The sequence below is a fragment of the Castor canadensis genome, chromosome 7, assembly GCF_047511655.1.
Source record: "Castor canadensis chromosome 7, mCasCan1.hap1v2, whole genome shotgun sequence".
Taxonomy (NCBI): domain Eukaryota; kingdom Metazoa; phylum Chordata; class Mammalia; order Rodentia; family Castoridae; genus Castor; species Castor canadensis.
In genome coordinates, this window is record NC_133392.1 from 35600350 (window position 1) to 35628238 (window position 27889).

At 51.8% G+C, this 27889-nt stretch overlaps 1 protein-coding gene and 1 non-coding gene across 14 annotated transcripts in view; both read left to right on the forward strand.

Annotated features, from left to right (window-relative positions):
- Positions 1 to 27889, forward strand: part of LOC141424775 (probable guanine nucleotide exchange factor MCF2L2) — a 139296-nt gene that overhangs the window by 19878 nt on the left and 91529 nt on the right. For 8 of the 13 annotated variants that reach the window (XR_012449681.1, XR_012449680.1, XM_074078706.1 and 5 more), the window contains exon 2: positions 27195 to 27309. The exons of 2 other annotated variants lie outside the window; for them this stretch is intronic. Coding sequence is in view for 9 of the 11 variants with exons in the window: in XM_074078706.1 (XP_073934807.1) it covers positions 27195 to 27309 (115 nt within the window). In the remaining 2 variants the exon portion in view is untranslated. Of the gene's footprint in view, positions 1 to 21983; positions 22075 to 27194; positions 27310 to 27889 lie in introns of those variants that run through there. 3 more of the 13 variants (XM_074078712.1, XM_074078709.1, XM_074078710.1) reach the window with 2 other exon arrangements.
- On the forward strand, positions 24554 to 24743 carry LOC141425093 (U2 spliceosomal RNA). Its single transcript, XR_012450198.1, has one exon. It is a non-coding gene; the product is annotated as a U2 spliceosomal RNA (small nuclear RNA).

Consider the following 27889-nt stretch of genomic DNA (forward strand, 5'->3'; position numbering starts at 1 on the left):
CTGCTTCAGGTGGCTCTATACACCTGATCCCTATTTGAGGGTTTCTTCCTGAAAGACGCACACCACCTTCCAGACACATTCTCTAGTGATGTTGCTTGTTCTAAAGGAAATGGAAGCAGATTTTTAAAAGCAGATTTTCATTAGAATGTTGGAAAATTTATTAGAAGTTGCAAGTACAACCAGGTATGGTGGTGCACATCTATAATCCCAGCGCTTGAGAGGCTGAGGAAGGAGGATCATATGTTCCAGGCCAGTCTGGACTTGCTTAGCAAGTCCTTGTCTCAAAAACATAATGATAAACCAGGTGCTGGAGGCTCACACCTATAATTTTTGCTACTTGGGAGGCTGAGATTGGGAGGATTGTGGTTCAAGGCCAGCCTAGACAAATAGTTCTCAAGACCCCATCTCTGAAATAACAAAAGCAAAATGGACTGGAGGTGTGGCTCAAGCATTAGAGTGCCTGCTTTGCAAGCATGAAGCCCTGAGTTCAAATCCCTCCCACCAAATAATAAAACATAAAAGTTGCAAGCATCTCTAGATCTGTCAGATACCGTGGGTGGGTTAGGTGGGATGCCATCCTAAACATGCCAGCGTAGTGTCAGCTGAAATCTGCATATGTACATTTGTCTGGCTTTTGCTACTTATGACCTGGCTTTTCACACACTGCAGTGGGCTGTCCTTCATGCCCAGAAAGGGCAGTCTTGCCTTGCCAGAAAGGGGAGTCCTATGCCTCCCCACATATTAGATCCCTAGAAGCCACAGAAGCTACTTCCTTGTGTGGGGATTCCTGCCCACCCTGCAGGGTTTGGCTGTGAAGGGATCCACCTGTGGAAAGTTTCTTGTTAGAAGTCCCTCGTTCTTGTGCTTTCTTGTGTTTAAACTGTTCCTTGAGTAAGGAAAGTGCTGCCTTTTCATCAGCATTTGCCATGTTTAGTAGGAAGCACTGTGCTCAGGAATTGCTCACATGACCACAAGGTCAAGTCCAAATTCAAGATCTACTGTCCCATGAAGACAGCCACACAGGGGCTGCCCTCAGCCTGTCACAGCCCGCTGCCCGTGGGAGTGTGCAATAGTGTGCCCCTCGTCGAACCCGTGTTCCCAGAAGTCAGTGCAGCTCGAGGGAAGCTGGGTTGAACTATTGGCTGAGCCTGCAGAACAGTAATGTGGAAGGTGTTTTCTCAGTGAATCTCACTTTTTATGAAACTGATACTGAATATTCTATTTGGGGGAGGGGAGTTATCACCTAATTTACCCCTGCCCCTAACATTCTGCTTCACAGTTCATCATGTTTTATGTACTGGGGCTTCCATGTTCAGATACAGACATCAGTATTAATATCTGAAAGATGAGAAGGAACACTTCAGCCCTGGTTTTAAAAGCACTGACTGAGTTTTAGTTGAGCTGTGATCAAGACAGTAAAACGTGTTTCCTCTCAAAAGTTTGTGTGCATCTCACAGAGATTAGATCAAGTGCAAGTTCTAAATGTCTACAGCAGCACCACTGGCTCAGCCTTTATCAAAGCACACACCAGTTACCAAACTCAAATCCATCACTCCAGTAGAGAGTGGATGCCGTCAAGGAGGAAAGGGTGGCTCATTGTCCCAGGGACACCTGGAGCCTCTGGTGAGACAACAGACACTATAACTCATTCTGCTACTGAAGAAGTGGTCTGGGTCGGGGAAGACTCATGGAAGTTGTTTTGGCAGAGGCTGGAAGAGGATCTGGTGAGGAGGACAGTTGATGGACATCTGGGAAAGGTGCATCACACGATAGCATAGACACAGAGAGATGAAGGACAATGGGGCACCCAGGGACAGGGTTAGCTGGGGATTGTGGCTTAATGGGCAGGGGTTAGCCATGAGGGGTCTTATTTTATCTTTGGTCCAGGAACTTATATCCACAGGGACCACCATGGACTTTATGCAGAGATGGAGCATGCTATCTCTTCTCACCAAGGAAATCTGGGGACTGTGGAGTCAGGGACCATGGAGTCAGGGATCATGAACTTGCCTAAGACCTGCTAGAACCATCCAGTCACAGGTGCCAGACTCCCATTACCCGTACCTGCTGTGTTCTACACGGGATGCTAGCATGCTCCTATGCTGACAGATGGGAAGACAAACTTCCCAAGAGAGAAACCAGCCCAGGGCAAAAGCCAGCAAGACATCTGGGATCCTGGATTAGGGAGAATGAAAATGATTGTTAAAGGGTCGTGTCACATCAATGAAGTAAAAATGAAATTCCAGTGGGGAAGGGAGGGATAAAATAAGAATTCTGACCCAGAATCCAGTCCACTCAAAGGATTATGGTGAATTGAACAGGCATGGTGTCTGTTAGAGGACCACTGACACCTCTTCTTGGGGCTGGTGAGGGCCCACCATGGGGATCAGGTAAGAAAGGGAACTCGTGTACAGCCAGCTCCTAGGGCTGGGGGAAAATGGCTTCAAATTCACCCTTTTTCTTGATTTAAAAAAAAAAAGCACATAAGGGTCAGCAGGGGACATGGGGCATGCATCCCTAGAGGCCAGTTGTGCTCTAGGTTGGGCAAGTTGCTCATATGGGCAGACTCAGGTGTGGGCTGCATGGCTTCCCTGGAGGACTATGGGAGAAATTTCTCATATAATTTAGTTGCATTTATAAAAATGTTTGAAAGTGAGAAAAATATTTTTTAACATACTGAGTTAAATTCTCTTTGGTGAGAAACATGGCTGCTGACTGGCTCAGCTCACAGCCTAAGGAGCCCAGCCTCAAAACTGTGGAGGTCTGTGGGGAAGAGGCCACACGATGTCCCTGATCTTGGAAGTAAGTGAAGCTACAGAAGCAGAGGCACACGTTCTCCTGTTTGGGGACACTCCTTACAAACTAGTGCTTGATGCCTCCCCAGGTCACAATCTGCACCTCCCATTGGGGTGCAGTGGATCAAGGTGCTGCTGAGGTTATGGGGGTGCCAGAGCTCTGGCCAGGCACCTCCTAGGCCTCCCTTTCTCCCTGTGTGAGTTGAGGCTTTGCTCAACCTGTTTTGCTGTCATAAACTGGGAATGACAGAAATATGGTATGGAGCCATCTCCCTAAGGGAGGAAGACCTGACTCCATCTTCCTTGGTTTCCTCCTCTCCCAAGAACGCAGCAGCAGTACCAGGAGCTTGTGGTCCATCTGCCCCTCCCTGGGCTGTCACTGTGGGTCTCATAGCTACGCCTCTCTCTGTGAGACAAGCCCCACTCATACCCTCAGTGCATTTCATCCTCAACACCAAGGAGTGGTGGTTGTCATCTCTGTTTTACAGACGAGCCCACTGAGGCACAAGGCGTTAAATGGCCTGTGAGGGCACGTGGCTAGTGCACCTGGCCCTGGAGTCTGTGCCCATGATCGTCACTGTCTGTTGGAAGAAAGATAGAAACCCTCCATGTTCAAGGTTAAGACAGCACCCAGTACATGGTGCTTACTTGGAACTCACAAAGCATCAAAGTGCTGTCTGCCTGTTTGAGATTCTACCCGCCCCCCCTCCATAGCTCAAGTTTCCTCCTGCCCAACCCTGTGGCTGATGTCAGATGCTAGCCCCTCCCTCTGGGCTCTGTGAGGAGGCATGGACTGATTTGTCCTATGGCCCAGCCTGGTGGATCTCAGTTGTGGGTCTGTTCACTTGTGGAAGGGAAGGCCCTGCTGAATGGGCAGCCTCTGCCAGCTATAGACACAAGAGAGAGGGAGGTCATGGGTGGGATTTTGCAATGTCCTACTGGCCAGTCCTCTCCTCCTGCCCTGGGGATGAGGAGGAGCAGATAACGTCTCAGCCCTCACCTGCCCTCCCATGGGGCTCTTGGGTTCCTCTCCTTGGTGGTGGAAGGTGGGCAGGAACTACAAGGTGCAGAGGGCAGGCTTGGGGGATACTTTCAGTTCTGAGTACGACAAGAACCAGCCTCCCTGTGGCCATAGCAACAGGAGCTACAGGAATGCTCTTGATGTCTCCCCCCAAGTCCAATGCTGTGCAGGCTGTGGCCGCACAAGGTGATCTTAACCAGATCAGCAGTCTGTATTGCAGGTGTAGCAGCCTCGTCCCTCTTGTGTGTGCAGCAGAGCTGGGACCAGCGCCATGGTTTTCCACTTACACAGCATGGATGTTTTCTGGCATGGAACATTTTAGGGGAAAACAGCTCAATGAGTGCACACTACCCCTCCTCCCACTCCTCCTGCTGCCTGTGTCCACCCCAACCTTTCTCCTTAGATATAGGTATGAGAGGCCTGGAGCAGTAGGGAGCCCAGGTTCCCAGTGGCAGTACCTTCCTGCCCACCCACAGAACCCAACATGGGCTGTGTCATGTTTCTGTCTGTGCACAGCTCAACGCCAGCCTGGAATCTGGATTGCTTCCTTCTTTCTGCCACCCCCATGAAACTCCCTCCTGCACAGCCCTTCAGACACACCCTGGCAGCTGGCTTGGGCTGATCTGGTCTCAGGTGTAGCCAGGTAGCTTCAGAGACCTGGCCCTCCCAGTCCTGGAGCTGCAGCTGCTCCAACAGGGTGCTCATGGCAGGTTTGCTGCCCCTGACCCCCACCCAGGGAGTGGAATCTGTGAGCTCCACAAAGACTCTGGGATTGTCTTGTCCTGCACTCCTCAGCTGGGGAAGACCCAGGCAGGGCAGCTTCCCCAGCAATGCATGGTCCAGAACTTTCATCAGGAGCCCCAGGTGGGTCCTGAGACTGAATCTGTGGGCCCCTTGGTGGCTTCTGCCTGCTGTCTGAGTCCTGGAGCAGCATCTACCAGCTGAACTGCCAGGTTTGTGAACTTCCAGGGGGATTAGACAGGGGCTGCAGGGGACTGAAAGCACCCTTTGAGGAGTCTTGCCTGATGCCTGGGTGTGGGTGCCACTGAGACCCATCCCTCCCCCATTGCCCATGTGGCCCAAGCCCCTGGTGTGCCAGCAACATCCTGGAGAACAGATGTGGGCATGCCCTTTGTGTCCCCTGCTTCTATAGCCTTTTATTTGACTTAGGTCCCACCTGTGTTTGCTTTCTTCCTGGTGTATCTGCCCACGGCATCTGGCTCTGGCTGGGTGGATTACATTTGTGAAATGTGCCATTCATTGGGGGATACAGCCGTCCCCATCCAATCAGGTCATTAGTGCCTGGCCAGCGACCCCACCCCCCCACCCATCACACCTGTGTAGAACCAGTAGAGCTTTTATTCCTGCCACCCACTGGGGCAGAGAACGAGTCGCCATCCAGGGCCCACCTGGGGCCGCCTGGTCCCAGGCGTCTTCTGAGTACAGGATGCAGAGGACTCTGTTCAAAGCGATCAGATCTGGGGCTGCATGTCTAGTCTTCCCGTCTAGCTTATCTGGACATACTGGGCTTTCCCTCCTCGAGAGGCAGGCCTCTCACAGCCATGGACAGCTCCCTGTGGAGCTCGTTGCCTGCAGGAGGCCAGTGTCCTCGGCCTCATGTTTCCTTTCACAGAGGCTTTGGGTGTTTCCAGGCCCAACCACAGGCTATGTCCTCTCTATGCTTGTGTTCCTGTGTTGTTATATATAAATATAACTTCTGCACACAGTTACACTAAAACACTAGTAAACAAGAAGTGAACATGAATTAAAAGCGAATGCAAGCAGAGCAGTATCTTCCTTCCCATGATACAAGGTATGACCACTGTTACTGCTGTTATGTTAGGAAGAGAAAATGAAATGCACATAAAAATAACCTGGAAGACAGCACACAAAAGTACATAAAATGCAAAACCATTGGCACAGTGCTCCAAGGTCGGTTAGCTCATCACTGGGGGCAGTTGTGTGGGGTGGCAAGAGTGTGTCTGGGAGGCTGGGAGTGTGGACAGGCTGCTGCAGAAATGGTGCTCAGCTTACCCCTTGAGTTTGTGCTCATTTCTTTCTGTGGCCTTTGCAAGATAGGTTTGAGGAGAAAAGGGAACACTTAACATACTGTGGGTGAGAATATAAATAAGCACAGCCCTTGTAGGAAACAGTATGGAGGCTCCTCAAAAAACCAAAATTACCACATGATCCAGCTCAGTCTCTCCTGGGTTTGCATCCAAAGGACTTGAAAGCTGCATGTCAAAGAAGGCTGCACCCCATGTTCACTGAAGAATTATGCATAATAGGCAAGATATGGAGTCAACCTAGGTGTCCCTCAGTGAATGAAAGAAAATGTAGTACACATACACAGTGGAATACCATTCGTCTATGAAAAGGAAGTCTTGTCATTCTCAACAACCTGGATGAATCTGCAGAGCATTAACTGAGTGAATTCAGCAGGCACAGAGAGCCAATTGCTGTATGAACTCACTTGGATGCAGAATCTAAAAACATCTCATTCCTAGAGGTAGAGTGCAATGTTGGCTCCCTGGGCCAGGCTGGAGTTGGGGCAGGGGTGTTGACCATAGAATATAAAGTTCCAAATATACAGAATGAATTAATGATGGAGATCTGTTGTGCTGCCTGGGAGACCACAGTTAACCCTTCATGGTACAGTTGAAGTTTGCTGAGTGCATCGTGAGTGTTCCAGCCATGCACAGAAGGTGACTGGGAGGTGTCATGTGCTCATTAGCTTCTCATAATCACTTCACAATGTAAATGCATGTCAGAACATCACTTCGTGTGCCCCAGTAAAACTGAGGCATGCAGACACCATGAGGTTAAGGACCCACACCATGGGGCTGCACTCAGGGCCCGCAGAGTGAGCAGAGCAGAGCACATGGGCTGCTCAGTGGTTATCCTCAGGCCATGGCTCCCTAATTGTATCATCATTTCCTTTAGCTGGAAGCAGCTAACCTGTACCCCTCTTCTGTCTTGCTGCTGGGGAGACTTGCCCCACAGGCCTAAGATTGGGAAGCCTCCTGAGAACAGGATCACAACCTTCCAAAACCAGTACTAAGCTGCTCCCCTTCCAGCCTTAGCTGTGCCTGCTGTGGTTCAGGCCAGGTCACGGCTTGGTGTGTGGGGCTGGCTTTATGCCCAGTGCTACCCCTGCAGTCTTGAGCAGTCACAGCTGCACCTGCCATGACTGCCTCATCTCTGAAATGGGGCTGAGGCTGCATACCTCATTGGTCCTCCCAGTTAGTGAGTTCAAGACATCTGGACCAGGGACCATGTGACCCAGGTGAGCAGGCTGGGAGTTGCTCAGGTCATTTTGGGTGCAGGAATAGGGAGGACCCCAGATTGTTGGCCTGTTCCTCCCGTGTTCCCCAAGCATGGGGGTGACCATCATCTGAGCCCCAACGACTCCCTGGTGCACCTGCTCCTGGGCCCCCAGTTGTTTTCTGGGATGTAGCAGCTGCAGTGTCCCCTCCAGCAGGCAGGGGGTGGGGCTGGTGACATGAGCCTTCAGCTGCTATCAGTGCAGACCTCAGGGGTGATGCAGGAGAGCAGGCGTGCCACAGGGCCTTGGGGAGGGAGCAGGGAGACAGAGACAGACAGGAAGAGAGACCCTCACATCACGGGCTCAGCAAAGATGGGCGTCTTCTCCCTGGAGCCCAGGAGGGTCCTGAAATGTTAAAAGATCTAGTGTCTGTGCCACATCCTTGCAGGAGCCCCGCTGACTCACCCACTCACCTGCTCAGCTGCCCCTATGCAGTGAGCGCTCTGAGCAGCTGGGCACAACACCCTCCCAGCACCGGGGCTCTCAGGGCAGCACAGATCCAAGGTAGGGTGGGGGAGGCAGCTGAAGCCAGATGAGGCCAGTGTCAAACCCCCATGGGCTGTGACCAGCAGCAGCAGAGCCAGGCGGGTTGAGCATTACGCTACAGAAGAAGCAAGGGTATCACAGGGGATGGAGTGTTAGGACTGGGTCTCTGCACTCTTGAAGGACCCTCATGTCCTCCCCAGACCTGTGCCTTTGTGTGGGCTCATGCACCCTGCCTTCTGAGTGATGTGAAGGCTGTGGCTCTCAGACACTGTGTCCAGGGTCAATTTATGCTCTTAAAACCTAATTTAGAGAATCACAAAGATCTCAGTGTGCCAATATCTATTGTAAATATTTATCACATATTTAAAAATATTAATTTATACAGAAATAACACTGATAAATCCATTGTGGTAGCATAGGGGATTTCTTACTGAAAATAACCACATTACCAGGAGAAGAGCACAGAGGGAGAGAGGCCTTGGTTCCATCTTGCACTCAAGTCTCCTGATGTCTGACTGGCAGAAGATGGCTGGGCTTTGGCTGACTGCGTCCTGGTGCATCATGGTGTCATGCTGCATCTGGCCACGGACACATGGATCATTCAGGGAAGAACAGGAGAAAGACAAAGTGTTGCTGTGAAAACAGATTGACCTTCTGGAGTCTAACAAGAGCTCCTGACCAAAGTGGAATGTTTTCATCTGTGGTTGGAGGAACCTTCCTGATGGACGCTGGTTCCCCAGTGCATTGCCCCATCCCCACCTCTCCATCATCATGGAGAAGGAGTGGCTCTGCAGAGTGGTCAGTCTGTAGTCTTTGCAAGCCATGGCTGAGGGCCAAAGGCACCAGGCTGGACCAAGCCCGGCAGAGGAAAGTAACCTGCTGCCTCTGGAAGAATAAGTGTAGCTGGAAGGCTGGTGAGTCTGGTGGAGGTCTTTGAAGGCTCCTGGCATGGTGGAAGGGTGTGGGCAGCCTTGGCCACTTGGGCTCTTCTCCTTCCTGTGAGAACTGCTCATGAAGTTAGGACATCAGCTTTGAGGCAAACCTCAGATGTCTTTTTGTGTGTCCTTCTCACTATGTCCACTGATGAGGAGTATCCAGGTCAAAGGTTGAGGAATGTCTTGTCACTCAGAGTAGATGTAGCCTCGTTCTATCCAGAGGATCTTGCTCTGAATCCAGGGCCCCCCACAAACAGTGCTGCTCCACTGAGTTCCACCTAGGGACCAGTCATGCCTAACAGTGTGACACCACACACTGAGATACTGCACAGTGTGATACCGCTCTCACTGGCCTGCTGGGGAGTCACAGGTGATACAGAAAGGTATGCTGTAGAAAGTCCTGCACAGGAGAAGCTTGTGCAGCAGGGCAGGAAGTCACCCTGCTCCTGTGACAGAGTGGATTAGGCCACAGTGCCCTTGCTTATCAGAACATGAGTGTGTTTTGGCGTATTTCCAGAGGCGGGTGGACACCCACCAGGAGCCAGGCATGAGAGTGGGAAAGAGGGCAAGAAGGCTGGCCCTAGTTCCTGAGACTGGCCAGGCTTCCTGTGCCTTCTGTGGTTCCAGGTCTGACTCTCTTTGGAGGTTGAGGTTTGCATGAGGGGCACCTCATTACCTTGGTGGGGCATCCATTTTTCCTATTGTGTCAGTTTCTGATGTCTCATTCTAAATCTTCTGAAAAGCACAGATGGCCAGTGCGTCGTGAAGGGAACCCCAGGGCTCTGTAACTCCACCCTCAGCCTCGGCAGTGCCTGCTCCCTCCTTATCTGCTGGAGGGGATGGTTCATTTCTGGTCTTTGCACTTTGTTCTGTTCTCTGTGAATTGCGATGCGTCAGTTGGTCTGATCTGAGTGTGAGCGGCTTTTCTCCTGAAACTCACGCTCACTGACATCCTAGTTAACCCCCATCTCCCTGGTTTTCCATCAGAAGTTGTTTATTTTTTAAATCGAACTTCAGCATATTGTTCTGTCTCTTGCCTTCCCCTCCTGAGTGTCAGGGAAGCAGGGGTGGTGCTGTAATACTAAACTGGGATCCTCAGAGGAGAGGGGCCCCAATGGCCATCTCAGTAGCCAGCGCTCAGCTGCCCACTGTGGACAGCATGAGTGAAACACAGCCTGCCCCAGCTGACAATCCAGGCTCAGGGGCTACACTTTTCAGTTTTGTAGCCTCTGGCCACATGAAGCTAAAGTTCAGTGAGGAAAAAAATTATCTTAAACTTGAAATTCAACCCCTCAGTCACTTCTCAAGGGCTCCATGGCCCTGTGCTTTGGATAGTGCAGAAAGGATATGGTTATCAGCCAGGGTCAGAAGAACAGCCTGCCCTAGAGAGGCAGATGGACAGCTGTACAACCAAGGCCAGTGCGGGGGCACCTAGGCTGTGGGGCCGGGCTCAGCAGGTGGGTGGGGATGGGATTCCGCAGGACCAGCCTGCAAGTGTTCTCAGGCAAGGTTGTGCATGAGTGTGAAGGGCAGAGCTGCAAATGCCAGAGACCTCAACCCTGCACCTAAGAGTGTCACCGAGGCTGGGATCATGCCCACCAGAATTGCCAGGACCTTGAGACTGAGGGTGACCTGGGGGCAAGGTTTTCTGGGGCACTCAAGGCAGACCTGCTGAATGGCCCAGAATGGTTGCAGTTCAGGGTGGGGAGTGGCTCTCAGGGAAGCTCAGTCTCCCTGTGGGACTGAGGGGAAGGACAGAGGCTTCTCCTGGCTTCACCCAGATGTAAGCAGAATCTGATCGTGGGGCCTGGACACCTCCTCCCCTGACACTCAGGCCTTGCCAGGGGGCTTCTGAGCCCAGGGTCCATCTTCAAATGGTGGCTATAGAGGGACAGGCAGAACCCAGAGGAGACCAAGTTACCCCTTGGAAGCAGAGTAGGCTGGGGTGCCTCTCACCCCAGCACAAGGACAGCAGTGTTGCCCACCACATAGCGCACACTCTCTCCAGGACACTTCCCTCTCTGGCTTCCTTGTGGGAGGAGGCTCAGAATCCACCTGAGGGATCGTCTCCTCCAAGAGTTCCCATTCACAGACCTGTTTAAACATAAAGTATTGTGACAGTGGTTAAAACTGACCATGTGCGACCTGAGGGTGTCCTCGCATTTCTGATTCCGCTACCTTCCTGCTAATCCCACTCTTCCCTTTCTGCCTTAAGTAGCTCTCAGTGTATGCCATGTAGTAAGCTATGTAAGATGCCTCTCCTTGCTAGCAGGACCACATACAAAGCCTCTGTAGCCATGTGGCTACCTCGGGTGCTGAGAGCCTGCTCACCCTCTGCCTCAGGAGTGAGTGGGCTTGTCTGTGGGTACCGTCCTCCTTCTCCTGAGATAGGAAGCAGAGCCAGAAAAACCCGGGAGAGAACAGGAACAGGTGGTTGTCTTCCCAGCTGGGGGACAGTGTCAGTGAGGAAACTGCCTGGCGCCCCCAGGTGGCAGTGATACCTGAGATGTGGACCAAGGCATCAGTAAGCATTTAATACCCACTGTCCACCAGATGCCAAACTATGTGTTCACTCACCAAACGTACACTCCCCTGGAGGGAGAGACCGTGACTGTCCTGATTCTACAGAGAGCATCTCAGAGAGGGAAAGCAACCTGCTGAGGTCACGTAGCTCTTGACAACTGAGCTGCAGGCTGTGTAGCCACACATTCAGGGCACTGGCTGGCTCTGCAGATGGCTTCTCAGGACATCAGGGACCCAACAAAGTGATAGGTAGCCCTGGGCTCTGGCCCTGTGTCACACTGAGCACCAGTGTGTCACACTGGTGTCTCTGTGACACCCAGAGACTGAGGCAACTCTGCACAGCATTTCTTTCCAAGTCCAAAGGTAGCATGGTGTCCAGCTTGGGTGGAATGACTGCTGTGGACTCACTCGTCTACTAGCTTTCTTGGCCTGTGTTTTCAACCTGCAGTGGAGCCCCCACACCCTGTGCCCCACATCCCATTCTCCATGCCCCACACCCACACCCTGCATCCCACATGCAGCTGCAGTCCAGGGCTTGGAGACAGTTGTCCTAGTCTCCAAGATATTCTCTTACCTATGACAAAGAGAGCCAGACCTGGCCTCCAGATGGTTCTCACACTGGTAGACTGTGTGCTGGCACTGAGGCCAGCCTGGGAAAGGCTAGGTACCTCGACTGGGTGTGCATGCCTCCACTGCTCGAGTCTGTAAACAGATGCCCTGAGCCACAGGAGGGCCAATGGCTCCCACCCTTGCTGGCTTGATTCTGTTGCCCACTCTGTTCTGCCAAGCTGCTGGGTCTGAATTGAGGCCTCTGAGGGTGAAGTTGCTTTTCCTGTCTTTCCAATGGGCCTTCATTTTAAAATCTGCAAGGTTTACTTACTTTCCGAGAAAACATTTAGTGATGAAGCACTTTAAGCTGCTTGTGTGTGATGTGAGATACTTACACCTCACTCAATAACAAATGACTCACTAAAAGTACCTGGGATTTAAAATGTGAGATTCTGCCAACCCAGCCAGAATAAATCTCAGACATCCTGAACCAGTGAGTCAAACAGCGCCCTTAGCTGTGTAACAAACAAGCATGTCTTTCCCATCCTAGCAGGTGACCAAAGCTACCTGCTTCAACTGGTTTGAGCTTACACATCCAGTGCCACCTCACCAAACTCAAAATTTCATTCTGCCTACTGCCTGCCTTTCCTCCCACCCCTCTTTCCATGGACACCCTGTCCCTGGCAGGAGACCCTCTGAGGGCTGAGGGCTGGAGATCTAGCCCCCTCACACACACACCCAGGATGGGTGATGTAATCCCACTTGACCCTCAACCTCAGACTTTGAAAAGATGCAATTATATTTGACAGTGAGCAAAAGCCCTTGAGAATGGGCTTTTTGCCAGCCATAAATAAAAGAGACAATTAGCAAATAATCGGCTTTACTGTGTGGCCTGAGGCACCCTCTCTCTCCCTGGGTTAGGAGCTCTGCTTCCCCTGTCCCTCTGAGGGAGGCCAGGGCTCTGGTCAAGGTCACTTGCAGGCAGCAGAGACCAGCCTCTCCACCCAAAGCCAAGGCTCCTCCTGCTTCATAGCAGTAGCACCCCACTCCCCTGCCCCATGCCTGGTATGCAAGGTTTCCAGCCCACTTGCCTGAAGATGCCATTGTCCTTGTCACTGTTGTGCTTACTATTGGCCAGCAGTAGCAAAGCCAAGGGTCAGAATGCCCCTGCAGTGGACAGAAGCACATAAGATGCTGCCCAGTTTCTACCATGAAGCTCTTGTCCGAAACAAGTGAGTCCTCAAGTCAGTTTGCAAGAAGGATGTTGGCTTTCAGCATCTAATTCTGTAAAACAAAAAGACCTAAAGGTTAAAGAATGAGTCCCACCTGCAGGGACTGTAAGATCCCCAAACAGACAGAGGTCCAGGACAGCTGTTTGCGGGAACAGAACCCAGCACTTGGACTTCCTGCTGTCCTCTGTCTAGATTGAGCTGTCCCCAACAGCTGGCCTGCCCCCCTATGGAGTGATGGTCAACTCACCCCTGGGAGACGCCCCACAGGGATGGCCTTCCTAGGTGTCACCTCAAGAGCTGCGCCATCTGCTCCAGCTGCTGCTGCTCACTGTACCCTGATGTGTGGGGCCTAGAAGGAAGTGGCCCTGGGAAATGGGAAAGGGTCCTGAGCTCAGCCTCTCCACTACCCTCCCCACCTCAGCCATTTCTCACTCTTCCCATCTGTTTCTGGTAGGGTCATGGCTGAGGTCCCTTGATCACAGAACATCATCTGTGCTGCCTTGTGCTCACACAGAGAAACTCTGTAAAGGCCAGCCTGCCCTGATCTTTGGCCATGTGGGGAGGGGTGACCCGCTTCCTGCCTAGGACATCTGCATCTGGAAGCTCGGGTAACCTGCAGGGCCTCTGTCTCCTTCCAGTTCTTCTCTGAGGTACAGTTCTCCAATGCTCTTCTTGTCTCCTATCTACAAAGTCAAGAGTGAATGAGGAGACTAAGAACACTGTCATCACAAAGGGCAGACTCATCCTGTCATTCTCCAGTGGACATTAAAAGTAGGGAGGAAGAAGAATTACAAATGCAGTGAGAGAATGTGAGAGCCACCCAAGTCTACTGTCCACCAAGACCCCCAAGAGAACAGTGATCACCAACGCTCCGATGTGTCCTCAGCTACCAGCAGAACCTTGGGTGGCCAGTGATCTCACAAGATGCGCCTGAGGAGGACAGTCCCAGCATGGTCCCTGCAGGCATGAGCAGGGTGGTGTGTGTGGTGTCCTGTGGGGTGAGGGCCATGAGGCCCTGCCCAGGTAGGATGGAGAAACACTCCTGAGAGGAGGCAGCTCACGGGCACTGTGGAAGATCGGGGTGCCCGCAGGACCTAGTGCTTCACAGAAGGCAGGCATGCCAAGGCCCAGCTGCAGAGCTGGTGGGCAAAGATGCCCCCTGGGCATGCCTCAATAACATCTGACATCAGGCAATTGGCGCAGAAGAGGACACGGTGTGGTCTTGTGAACTTGGGAGCATTAGCACATGTTCACTGGGGAGTATACTGTCCTGAGGACACTGCCCTTCAGAACGCTTCAAGCGAAATCCAAGGATTCTTGCAAGAATGTCCCTGTTGGAAGCCTTGGCACTCAGATTGTCTTTCTTGTGTGTGGGGGGGGGGAGGGGGGAGCCGTTTAGAAGTTGCCTGGTGGCAATCTGTAGACTCAGGGCAGATGTCCCCAGATTGTGGCCAGATCCAGGTGAGCCTTGACCAGCCAAGGGCCCAGAGTTGGTCTCCAGAGCTGGGGACCACTGTCTGAACCATCCGTGGCTGGGCTGTGGAGAATTTGCTGACTCACAGAGGCACCATGAACTTTCTGGTAACTACCACAATGTTTCAAAACTTTAGGAAGACACTTGTCTCCCATGGGCCTGTTTCAGTGACACACTTTGTTGGGGCCTTTAACTGGCAGCCCACCTACCCTAGAAATCAGCTATAATTGGCATGACCCTTGGGTAACCTTGTGAAGAGGAAGATAGCCTTGAAACAGGGTTGTAAAACATGGTAAACTGTCAATTAAAAGCTGTAACCTCGAACAGAGCTGTGAGGAATTGCTCATTAGAGCCATGCAAAAGTTCAGACGGAGATGAAAGGCACCATGCAGAGATAAGCACCCATTCCTGCCTTTCTTTGTCTCCACTTGTAAATAAACTTTCCAAAGCAGGACTCCCTGCTGTTCTTATCTAAACCTTAGGTTTCTATTCCACTACTAGCCCCTAATTTATGGGAGAACACATTCCTTGTAACCTGGTAAATAAGCCTCTGGTATTTCCCCAGTTCCCAATAAATAATATTACCCCACCATCAGGATGTGGGCAAGATCAGGATGTGGACAAGATCAGGAAAATGTGACCCCAGGGGCATGAGGAATTCCTATGTGACGATGATTGATGCTTTAAAGAGTATAAGATCTGCTTAAACTTTTCTCTCAGGGTCCTTGTTGAAACCTGCTTCGTCAGGCGGATGCTCGGACCCTAGCTGGCTAGAAATAAACCTCGCCTTGTGACTTCCTTTGTCTCGAGTGTCCTTTGTCCTCTCAGAAGGTGGTGGGCCTCATACCCTAACAGCTGGAGGTCCCACCGAGATCGGCCCCTCCCTGAGAGGAACAAACGGCCTCTGATACCAAGGTTTAATTGGGAAAGACCGTGGAAGGAGGATTGGCCACCTCCGTTTGGAGGGACTTAGAGTCCCCATCTGAATTTGGTTGAGAATTCTCATTGAGTGAAAGGAAAGGGTTACAGCCCTGGAAGCTTCACTATTGGAAGTCATGGGAGACATCCCCGACAGTCAGGAACTGCGCCAGCGTCCTCAGTGGACGCCATTTGGGTGGTCTTTGGGTAAGTATCCTAAATCTGGTGTGAATGGAAGTGTGCCTGTGAGAGTAGTCTGGTTGACCGGCCAGTACTTGTGTATGTTGGAGAGTCCTGTGCAAATTTGTTTGTCTGCTGGAATTGTCTCTTTTGTTCTTTGTTGTTTCCTTTGTCCATCTCTTCTGATCATCATGGGACAGGCCCAAATAACTCCTAAGACCCTTCTTCTGAGTCATTTTTCAGAAATCTGCACTAAGGGACACAATTATGACATGAAAATTAAGAAATGTAAGTTTGATGCCCTTTGCTCAGTGGAATGGCCAACCTTTAATGTAGGCTGGCCTCCTCAGGGTACCTTCTCCTTGGACATGATTAAGAAGGTCCACGATGTCATTAATAAACCTGGTCTTCATGGCCACCCTGATCAATATCCCTACATCCTTATGTGACAGACCTTAATAGAGGACCCCCCCTTCCTGGCTGTGGCCATTTACCCATGAGGCACCTACAGACCGGCCCACGATACTGGCCATATTGGGGAACACCCCTACTCCTGTTAATTCCCCAAAGAAGCCTATTCTGCAGGAAGAACCGACTTCCCATCCATCCTTGATAGACTTAGATTCTGAGGCAACCCCCCTGCCACCTTATGCAGCTGCTGCGCTGCTCCAGCCAGAGGCAGCTGCCCCCCCGAACCTACCCATTCATCAGCCTCCCCATCTGCACCACCGCCCCAGTCTCTGGACCGGTGAGGGGACTCAGGCCCCATAGACAGCAAGAAAAAATTCCGGAGGAGGAGCCCTCCTCCACTTCCACTGCACCCCCATTCTCCCAGTGCGGGCTCTGGGCAATGCTTGTCCTGATGGGGGACACATCTAGTAGTATTGGCCCTTTTCAAGTAGTGACCTGTACAACTGGAAAGCCCAGAATCCTCCTTTTTCTGAGGATCCTAGAGGCCTGACCAATCTGTTCAAGTCCATTTTACATACTCACAGTCCTACATGGGATGACTGTCAGCAGCTCCTTAAGACTCTATTCACCAATGAGGAATGGGAGCGGATTCTCACTGAAACCAGAAAGAATGTCCCCGGCGATGACAGATGACCGACTACCCTGCCAAACCTGATTGATGACAGTTTTCCCTTGAACAGACCCGATTGGGACTATGAAAACGCAGAAGGTAGGGAGCATCTCCGGGTCTACTGCCAGACTCTTATGGCAGGCCTCCGGGCGGCAGCTTGCCACCCTACCAATCTGGCTAAGGTAAAGACGGTAGTACAGGGGGAAAATGAAAGCCAGGCCACGTTCCTTGAGCGCCTTTACGAAACCCGGGGGAAAAGACTATAGGCCAGTCCAAGATTTAAGGAAAGTAAATAAGAGGGTCAAGGACATCCACCCCACAGTCCCCAACCCCTATACCTTGCTGAGCCATTCGCCCCCTTCCCATGTTTGGTATACCACTTTGGACTTGAAAGATGCTTTTCTTTAGCATAGCCCTGGCACCCAACAGTCAACACATTTTTGCCTTCAAATGGCATGATAAAAATACGGGAACCCCCAGACAGCTAACATGGACTAGACTCCCACAGGGTTTCAAAAACTCCCCTACTCTGTTCAATGAGGCTCTTAATCAGGATCAGGACTCATATCGCTGGAGCCACAGTTCCATCACACTTTTACAGTATGTAGATGACTTGCTTCTGGCAGCTGCATCTGAAGCTGAATGCCGGCAAGCCACTGGAGACCTCCTCCAGGAGCTGGGGAAATTGGGCTATCAGGCCAGTGAAAAGAGGCCCAAATTTGTAGACAAACAGTAACCAACCTGGGGTATAAACTAAAAGGGGGAACCAGATGGTTAACGAATGCTATAAAAAAAACGATTCTCAGACTCCCCATCCCCACCTCAGCCCGAGAAGTTCATAAGTTCCTGGGGATGACGGGCTACTGCCAGCTGTGGATATTGGGGTATGCTGAACTGGCAAAACCCTTATATGAAACAACTAAAGATAAGGCCCCATGGGCCTGGGTGCCAAATCAACAAAAGGCCTTTGAGGAGCTGAAGACCGCCCTCCTGAGAGCTCCAGCCCTGGCACTGCCAGACCCTCTAAAGCCCTTCATCCTCCCTACATGACTGTCAGGAGATTATAGCTGAAATCACCCAAGTGCGCCCCGATCTCCAGGACTCAGCCCTACTCAACAGTGAGCTGGTGTGTTATACAGATGGGAGTAGCTTCGTCTCGGATGGGGTGCATAAGGCGGGGGCAATGGTGATGGACCAAGGTGGGAACATAATTTGGAGTGCCTCGTTGCCCCTGGGGACCTCAGCCCAGAAGGCCGAACTGATCGCGCTGGCAGAGGCACTCAAGCGGGCTGAGGGAAAACAAGTGAATGTTTATACCGACAGCCGCTACGCTTTTGGCACCATCCATGTACATGGTGCCATCTACCAGGAAAGGAGTTTCATTACAGCGAAAGGAAAGGAGCTACGTAACCTGCCAGAGATCCAGAGATTACTGATCGTGGTGCAGAAGCCTCAGGCTGCGGCAATAGTACACGTTTCTGGTCACCAGTCTTCCCAGACTCCGGAAGCTATGGGGAACCGGCGAGCAGACGAAGGGGCCCGAAATGCTGCTTTGGCCTCCACGACCCTAGCACTGACTTTACCCGTGCCCGAGCTTCTGTGCTTGCCACCACAACCCGAGTACACCCCGGAAGACAGACAGTGGATCCAAGGTCACCGATGCCCAGAGTCCAACCAGCAAGGCTGGTATCGTGATGATGAAAGGTGACTGATCCTTCCTGAAAAGTTAGGACTGTTTCTCCTCTCCAACCTACATCGAGCCAACCATTTAGGCAAGAAAAAAAACTACTCGGCCTCCTTGAGTCAGCCCGCCTCTGGTTCCCACACCAAACAGCCCAGATTCAAAGGATTGTGGACCAATGTGCTGGGTGCCAGGCTATGAAACCCAGCAAAAAGGGACTCCTACAGACAGGTACACGGGAACGGGGGAGGGCACTGGGACGGAGCTGGGAAGTGGATTTCACTGAGGTGAAGCTGGGAAGGTATGGGTATAGGTATTTGTTGGTTCTGATAGACACTTTCTCAGGCTGGGTGGAGGCCTTTCCTACAAAACGAGAGACTGCTCAGGTTGTAGCTAAGGTTTTGCTGGAGGAAATCATACCCAGACATGGCATCCCCGAAACTCTAGGCTCTGATAACAGTCCAGCTTTCATCAGTAACGTCCTACAAGGGCTGGCCCCGGCAGTGGGGGCTAATTGGAAACTGCATTGTAAATATAACCCCCAGAGCTCAGGGCAGGTAGAAAGAATGAATCAGACCCTGAAGGAGACCTTATCTAAATTAGCCATCTAGACTGGTGGAGACTGGGTGGCCCTCCTACCCTATGCCATCTTCCGGGTTTGAAATTCACCATATGTACATGGATTGACACCTTTTAAAATTCTATATGGGGCTCCGCCCGCCATTGTTGTCTGAACTCTACCAGACCAAGACCCCAGTATGGCCCCAAATTACTTGGCTAGATTAAAGGCCCTACAGGAGGTCCAACAAGAGATCTGGCCCTTAGTGCGCTCCTTGTATGAGACCAAAGATGCATCAAACCCGGAACATGGCATCGTCCCAGGGGATTGGGTATGGGTAAAGAGACACAGAGCCCGCACTTTAAAAGAAAGATGAAAGGGCCCTTACATGGTCATTCTGGTTAGCCCCACTGCTCTTAAGGTTGATGGCATCAGGCCTTGGGTCCATCACTCCCACATGCATCAAGCCAGTCAGCAAGAACAGGAAGAGGCTAGAGAGTGGATCGCACGGCAACACCCCAATAATCCATTAAAGCTGAAGCTCATCTGGCTCGGGAGACATACAGAGCAACTCTCCACGTGACTTTCAACGCCCCCTGCAGTGACCTCTGGACCAGGACAGACCCCAAGGCCCATTAGCCAGCAAGATGATAAAATTCCTCCTACACATTCTAAGCCTTCTGTGTCTATGCTGGGTGGGACCTGCCCAGAACCCTAATTCCCACCAGCCCTAACACCTCACCTGGGTAGTCGTAGATACATCCACAGGGGAGATTCTCACTCAGACCTCCAAGGTAACCCCTCCCAACGTCTGGTTCCCTGATTTAACTTTTTATCTGACAAAACTGGTGGCCCATGCAGGGATTCTGAAGGATAACTTTTACGTCCATCCAGGACACCTAAAAGGTAAAAGTAATAGTAAACAGTGCGGGGGGGCATCAAGTTATTTTTGTGCTTCCTGGTCCTGTGTGTCCACTGGCAACATCTGGTAGCCTCCCCCTAAAAAAAAAAAAAACAGACCTAATTACTGTGTCTAAGGGCTGTATTACAGAACAAAGAAGCCGCTAGAGGCCTCACTGTGACCTTGTAAAAATCAAATTTACAGAAAAAGGTAAAGCTGACACTCGATGAATATCAGGCCTCATCTGGGGGATTCACCACTATGACCCAATGAGGCTCGGGGCCCGAGACCAGGGAGCCCTATTTACCATCCGGCTCACACAGCAACCCACCCCTACTTGGGCAATAGGCCCCAATAAAGTACTTTAAGCCGCCCTATGTGGAGCCGCCTCCCCGACCTTGCACAACCCCAGTCCCTTCCCGACCTCACTCAAATGCTAGTATTACAACTCCAGGACCGCTAGGAACTGGCACTTCCCTGGGAAGGCCCAGCCCCACGACCGGGTCTATGGACCCCCTTTGGAATTTGGTAAATGCCGCATTCCTAACATTGAACCACACCAGCCCTAATATGACTACCTCCTGCTGGCTGTGCTATGATGTGAGGCCCCCATTCTATGAGGCAATAGGGCTAAATGTCACCTACAATGTCTCGACTAGTGAAAACCCCACTCGATATTCCTGGGGAAACTGTAAGAGAGGTCTGACCATACAACAAATGAGCAGCCATTTGTTGTATGGTCAGATGACCCCAACCATCTCCTGGGGTCAGCATTGGGTTTGAGGGAAGGTCCTACAGGGTCAATCCTGGTGAGAGGAGGAAATTCCAGGTAAAATCTGCATGGCCACCCACCCAGGCTTGGCAGCCAGATCAGTGACCTCCTGTGAGTGTCCCACACAAGGTGAGGAGTGTACAGGCTGTAAGTCACCTGGCATTTTTAAAAGTGTCAGATTTTGGTGGAGCCATCTTGTCTTGCTCTGTATTTCTTGTGCACCCCCTCCTCCCCCTATCCCACTGTGATGTTTGATTAACACTGGGAAACAGGTTCAGTGTGCTGAGATGTGCACAGGAGGCCAGCCTGATTTCTGTAGTCTGAACGACAGCACTGTGCTCCATGTGGCAAGAGCAGGCATACTAGTGGCCCTGACCCCTCCTCACCAACCCAGGGCTGTCAGACAGAGTTGGAGGCAAATCAGTCATCAGTAATCACTAGTCAGGGCAGCTGGCAGTTCACAGGTGCCACCCACAGGACTGGGCTTCCCTTGTGCTCAGTGTCACAGGGTCCCCTGCTGTTGTGTGCAGGACTGGAAGAGCAGGATTTAAGGCCAGTGCTGTTCAGATGGTATCTGCTGCCTCTGTTGCAGCTCTCAGGTTACAAAACCTCCTGACCCACTTCCTCAGCTGCTGTGGCCCAGGTCTTCCTGTTAAACCCCTTGCAAGTCTTATCTGAGCTGTGTGACTTAGCCTCTGTGACTGCTGCTGTGTAGCAGGAGCAGTGGCAGATTCTGTGTGTGACAGACAGACATCCAAGCTTGGCTGGAAATGTGGAAGCCCCCAGGACATTGACCCGAGCCTGGCCTCTCCCTGTGCAGTTACATAAATCTTTTCTGTAGTCGGATTGGCTTCCCTTATGCTACTGCTGGACCTTCCTGCTTCTTGACCTGGAGGGACTAGGTGCTGTCCATCCATCCCGAGACTCCTGATCAAGGGCTTGTGGTGGACTGAAGGGCAGAGTCATCTGCCTGTCCCTGCCAAGGTCAGGGATCAGGCCTGTTGCCACTGCCCTGTCTCACCAGGGTCAGGTGCACAGTGAGGCCAGGGGCAGTACAGGACCTGGAGTACCCATGGGTGTCTGTGCAGGCTGCGAGCTCAGTGCAGTGGCAAGTGTCCCTGTTGACCAGCAAGTCGTCAAAAGGCAACAGGTGAGAGCCTGAGTAGCCTGGATGTCTGCCAGGGCGCGGGTGGTTGTTTACCTCAAGTCAAGCCCAGCCCTGTCCTCACTTCTGTGTGTGTCTGTCTCTCTGTCCCTCTCTTCTGTCTCCCCCTCCCCCTCCCTCTTTCTGGCTGTATCTCTTTCTTTGCTATATCGATATTTCTTACACACATTTTAAAATTGATGGTGAGTCACTCAGCACAGTGCAGCATTTTGTGCTCTAAGAAACAAAGGCTTGTACGTATTGGAAACTGAATTATCTTTGTCCTGCCACCTGACCACCTGCTCCTGGGTGTGTGTGGCTGTGAGGGCTCCCATGGGCTGTTCCCTGTGGGCAACACCTGTGGGTGTGGGACAGGGTTTCTGCCTGGTGACAGTGCTTCTACTCTTCCCCCAGATGAAATCATGCACCAGGACATTGTCCCGCTCTTTGACGCTGACATCCAGGAGCAGCTGAAGAAGCGCTTTGCTTACCTGTCTGGTGACTTCCGGAAGCCAAGGAGGGGCAGGAAGGAGGGGCAGCCTGTGGGTCAGGGCCTGGTCCCTTTGGGCCTCATGTGTCACAGGGTGGGAGGGGGCAGTCACTTTGGGCCGTGCAGCCTGCTCTGGGCCAGCTGTGGCAATGGGCTTCACTGCCCTTGGTGAATTGTGCAGCTGTGGCCACAGGAGAGTGTGGCATGGCTGGATCTGGGTCCTAGTCTGTTTTGTGTTGCCTATAACTCAATATCCCAGAAGGGATGAGTCAAAAAAAAGATGTTTATTAACCAGGTAGTGACGCACACCTGAAATCTCAGCTACTCAGGAGGCAGAAGCAGCAGATCATGAATGTGAGGCCAGCCCAGGCAAAGTTAGGGAGACCCCCTCTCAAAATAAAATAGAAACAAAATGGTTGGGGACATGGCTCAAGTAGCAGGGTGCTTGCCTTGTAAGTACAAGGCCCAGTACTAACAAAAAAAAAAAAAAAAAGAGGTTTATTTTGTACTTTGGCTCATGATCTAGGGCCAAGGGCCACATCAGATGATGGCCTTCTTGCTAGAACAAATAGCCTGAAGCTGGTATGGGGCATCACATAGAGACAGGGAGTACATTTGCACACGTTTGTGCGCATATGTGTGTGCATCTCTGTGGAGGAATGTAGTTGTGTGTATCTCCATCTGTGTGTGCCTGTGTATACATTTCCAGAAGGAAAAGGAGGCCTGGGGCTGTGGCTCAAGTGGTAGAGCACCTACCTAGCAAGTGCGAGGCCCTGAGTTCAAACTCCAGTACCACCAAAATAAGCCTGTAAGGAGAAGAAGTCACACAGCATATTCTCCATTTGGCTACAAAAGTCAGAGAGACCATCTGGCAAGAGTGTGGCAGCCCTGGGAACCAAGAGCACTGGCTGCCAGCAAGAATGGGGGACCTTGTCCCCAACCATAAGGAGCTGAACTCTGCCATCACTAAAGGGATCCTGGAAGAGGCTCCAGATCAAGTGACAGAGCCAGGTAGACACCTCACCTCGGTTTCTTCTCTTAGACTTTGCTGAGCCAAATGGCAACTGTGAACTGATACATTGTTACCAGATGAGTACACTATCTGAAATTTGTAAGTCTAAAACTGTTACTGTCTCCTACCCAGGCTGGACCACCTGGGCTTTCATCACCTTAAGGCAGATTCTACTCAAGTTATTTAGCAAAACCCAGGAGAGTGTCTGCCTGTCTGGCTCCCAGGCCTCACTCATCAGCAGGCTGGGGCTTTGCCTGAGCACCCACATTCTTATTGTGCTCTGGGTGCTTCCGTGCCTGGCACACCAAGCTCTGCTGGTTGTCATCCTTCTTCCCTCCGAAAGGCTCAGCTTTGTATTCCATGACTAACCTGGCTTGCTCCTCCAACCTCCTAATCCATTCAACTCTGGAATGTTATGGATATGACAGAACATAAACAAAATTTCTGTCAGCTAAAAGTCTTAGGGCACACTGGTGTAGGATTCTTTACTCCATGTTGTCCTCTGCTATAGCTCAAAGGTTGCACCTGTAATTAACTTACCCTGAGCCACACAATCAAAGTTTGACTCACCTAACTGCACCATGCAGCCATCCCTCCACCACACAAGGCCCACCTTTGACAGGATGATGACATCACAGGTATCTGCCCAAGAGCTCAGCACCTTTGATCTGGGGCAGGGTCACCCCTTCTCACACCCCAGGCTTGCTGGATGTGTGGCAGTGGGAAGCTGAGGAGACCTTGGCTTATGCAGCAGGGTCACCTGCACCCCACAGGCTCTCAGGGCTTTGCCCTGGAGGACACTGTTGACCAACTGTTTCCACTGTGTCTGCAGCCTCACCTCCTGCTCTCCTCCCCTCTCCTCTTTTATCGGTGATTCTAAGTTCTTGGGCAGCTGAACCCAAGGTCTTTCCAAACGTGATGTTGCTGGGAATCTCCAGAATTCCAGGACCTGCAATGTCTTCCCTGCCGTGAGTGTCTGGAGACCCTGCTGCCTGGCAGAGTCCACAACAGCCTCCTCAACCCGTCAGGGCTTCACATGGCAAGACTTGGTGGTGCCACTGTTCTCATGGCAGCTGCCTGCTCCTGTCACCCCGTGTTAGCCAGGGTCAATCCCTGCTCTTGGGAGTCACTGGAGAGAAACAAGTGGACAGGTTGCTTGGGAGACCAGCATGCCCACAGACTACAACTCAATCCAACACCATTCAAATGGACTGGTTCTGCCATCCCCATAAGAAAGCTGAAATGAGGGAGGAGGCCCGTGGGCAGCCATGCTGGACCAGCGGTGCCCTTGGGTGTTCCCACACTACTCCGGAGGCCGGTGCTTTCTCATAGAAGATGTTCTCCTTGGGCATTTGAAAGTCTGGGTGAATTGAGCATACCCCATTCTTCCTCCCTTCTGTGTCATATTCAAAGGTGACAGAAGAGCAGGTGGGCATCAAGTCGTGTCACCAACCCGCACTCAAACACCAGCCACAGTCGTTTCTTGGCCTTTGGCTAAGATCAAGTGTAGCATCTGTTCTTCTCAGTTTAATATCTGATATGTCCTCTATCTGAGGACAATGTATTAAATGGATTTTTGGAACAGGGACATGGAATAGGAGCTTGCTCCATCCACTCCACGCATCAACCTGGTATTGCAGTACCTCCAGGAACATTGCACCCCTCCAAGGGACTTAAAAATCAGCTGAACAGAAAAGACCCTTTGGAGGGTTGAGGTTCGTGTGGCTGTTGCCACAGCCTGTATCTGTCTGCGTGGGACAGGGTCTCCATGTACTTTGAAATTCCTAAGGGAGACAGAGGGTAGTGAGTCCACCCTTTAGCCTGTATTGCTTCCTGCATCATGGAGGCTCCTGGTCGATGTGGAACCTTCCTTTCCCCAGATCCCACTGAGTCCATTTTCAGGAAGTCAGAGGGCAGGTGTGTCCAGGACCATTCCTTGTACCCAGGGCTCCCCTTACATTGCCTGGCAGAATATTTCTGTCTTTAATTATGACTGGAAAGTCACCAGTCTCCTGACAGTTATAGATGCCCTGTAAAGCTGAGGCATGGTGGGTCCACACCCCAAAGGGCTGTGAAGCCCTTCACAGCCATGTCCAGGGTGAGGCCCGTCTCAGGTCTCAGGTGGGCTCCAACAATGGGCATGGTGTTCGCTGGCTAGCCTGAGCAGCTAGGGACCTGGCCTTTCTCTGAGAGGAAGAGAATTCAGGATGATAAAGGGTGGTTGAGAGAGAAGCAGGCTGCTCGTTCAGGGCTGTGTGGGGCACTGCTTCAGCCAGGACAGAGCCAGGAAGCTGAGAGGGCTGGGATTCTGTGAGCTTCCAAGGTAGCCAATAAGTCACAGGGCTGGACAGCCAGGACAGGAGGGGACACCTTCTGGCCTGTGGACCTGACCAGATTTAAGGGTTTGGGAGACTGCTTGTCAGGTGAAGAGGGGCTGCCCGTGGGTTCACTGGACACTGTGGGCTCAGCCCTCTACCTGGCATGGTGGCGAGGCAGGGCATGAACCTCATCCAAGGAGTTTATGACAAAAAATGTAGAATCCTCTTTAAATAATGAGCTGTGTCCCATGGAGAAACGAGTTTGCTGTTGCCAAGGCTGGCTCATGACATGGGGGGAGCTCTCTGACATGGCAGTGGAGACTCTGCAGTGACAAGAGATTGTAGGGCAGAAAATGGGGCTGAGCCTAGGAGCCCCTGAAAGGTGGCTCTGACTGGGATGGCCAGGCAGAGACCCTGCCACCAAGCAAGGTGTAATGCAGGGAGGTTGACGGTGACAACAGATGGTCACAGATGTCCTGTCTGTGTGTCACCTGCCATGTGCTCCCCAGAACACCTCACAGGCATGGTCACTGTAGGTCTCAGTGAAGATGACTGTGGCCGTGTGCCATCTTTCACTGTGTAACACACCACCCCAAAAACTTCCCTCAAAGCAGCCCCAGCTCACTTACTTACTCTGCTTCCCCTGGGTCTGGAATTTGGAAGGCTCATCTGGGATTCACCCCATGAGGTACCGATCAGGGTCCTTCGCTGGGCTCTGTCCACTGGAGGATGAACTGGAATGCCCTGTGGTTTCATTCACACTGTGCCTTGGGGTCCCTGCACAGCCTGCCCCTCTCTCTCTGGCAGTCTTGGACCTCCTGGTGACATGGTTGGACAGGGTCATGGCCAACTTCTGTGACGACTGAGCGGGGAAGACCTCGGGGACACAAGCTGCAATGCACCATGTCCTGTCGGCCATAACAGGCTGAAAGGGTGGACTCAGACTCTAGAGATAGACTCTGTCACCATGCCTGTGCCAGCAGGCTGCAGGCAGACCTATGGCTCTGGCCAGGTGACCATGTGGTCCAGGTTCTATGCAGTCCTCCGAATTAAGTTGTTGAAAATGTGGAATGATAGATAAGTACCCACAAACAGGACAGACAGCAAGTCACGGGGCACACGCCTGCACACAGCCACATGGGCCTGCGTACAGAAGCACACATCTTCACAGTATCCATCACACCACTTACAAGCAGGGAAGCAGTGTAGTTCCCAGGACCAGGGAAGAGACAGAATGCAAGCTTGCCTGTCTAGTTGTCTTGATTATGTAAAATGTGCACAGAAAAGAGTTGGAAGGAAGTTGGCAGAAATGTTACAGAGGCTCCCATTGTAGAAAACAGCAGGCAACTGGATTTTTGCTTTCATTTGAGGGAAGAAATTTCTCATTTGTTGTCTTATGCTGGGGATTGAACCCAGGACCTTGCACATGCTAGGCAGTGCTCTACCACTGAGCCACATCACCAGCTCTGCTTTTGATTTTTTGAGACAGGGTCTTGCTTTGTTGCCCAAGCTGTCTTGAACCCACAATCCTGCCTCATGCTCTCAAGTGCTGGGATTACAGGTGTGAACCACCACAATCAACTGGGCAACTGCAATTCATCCCACTTATCTGTGTACAGAGTATTTCTTTGTTAAGCATGCATTTTTTCATAGTAAAAAATCTGGAACAACAGAGAACCTGCCTTAATTTTAATTGAAGCACTTAGTGCCTATAAAAGGTGGCTGAAGTTCTGGTCCTATGAGAGACAGCTGGGAGGCCCCAAGGCCCTCCTCAGTACCTGCCTTTGTCTTTCCCCAGGTGGGCGGGGGCAGGATGGCAGCCCAGTCATCACCTTCCCCGACTACCCAGCCTTCAGCGAGATCCCGGACAAGGAGTTCCAGAATGTCCTGACCTATCTCACCAGCATCCCCAGGTATGTGCCTCGGATGCCGAGCGCTGCTGTTTCTTTGTGAGGGTGACACCATAGCTGAGACCCTCTGGACTTGGGGAAGGGGTAGAGCTTCATCAGGGAAGCAAATCGTGGCTCTGAGTCTGGGGTCTTGCCTGAGATTGAGTCTGAGGTCAAGTCCAGTGCTGCAGCTCCAGGCCCATTGTCCCCATGGCACCACCTGGAGAGCTGGTTGTCCTGCAGGCAGGGTCTGACTGAACCTGGGGAACATTTTTTCTTCTCATAAATGTCACCAACTGTTGCCCATTCTGTGTACATAGTTCCATGATGGGCAGTCCTGAGGGTGCCCTGTTGCAGATGTGACTGTCTAGCCAGACCCTCTGCAGCTAAGGCCAGGGTGCATCAGGAGCCTGTCCACCTCGTTGTCACTGATCATAACCTCCAGGGCAAGGCCTGCAGGAAGGAACTGTCCCCACAGGCAGTGACCAGAAACCAGTGAAACAAAGGTGGTCCCCTTGGGCTGTGGTGTTCTGTCTTACATGATGAGCAGAGCTGGGTCCCTGGCTCCAGAAAAGTGACAGAAGCTAGGGCTGTCCTTGGCAGT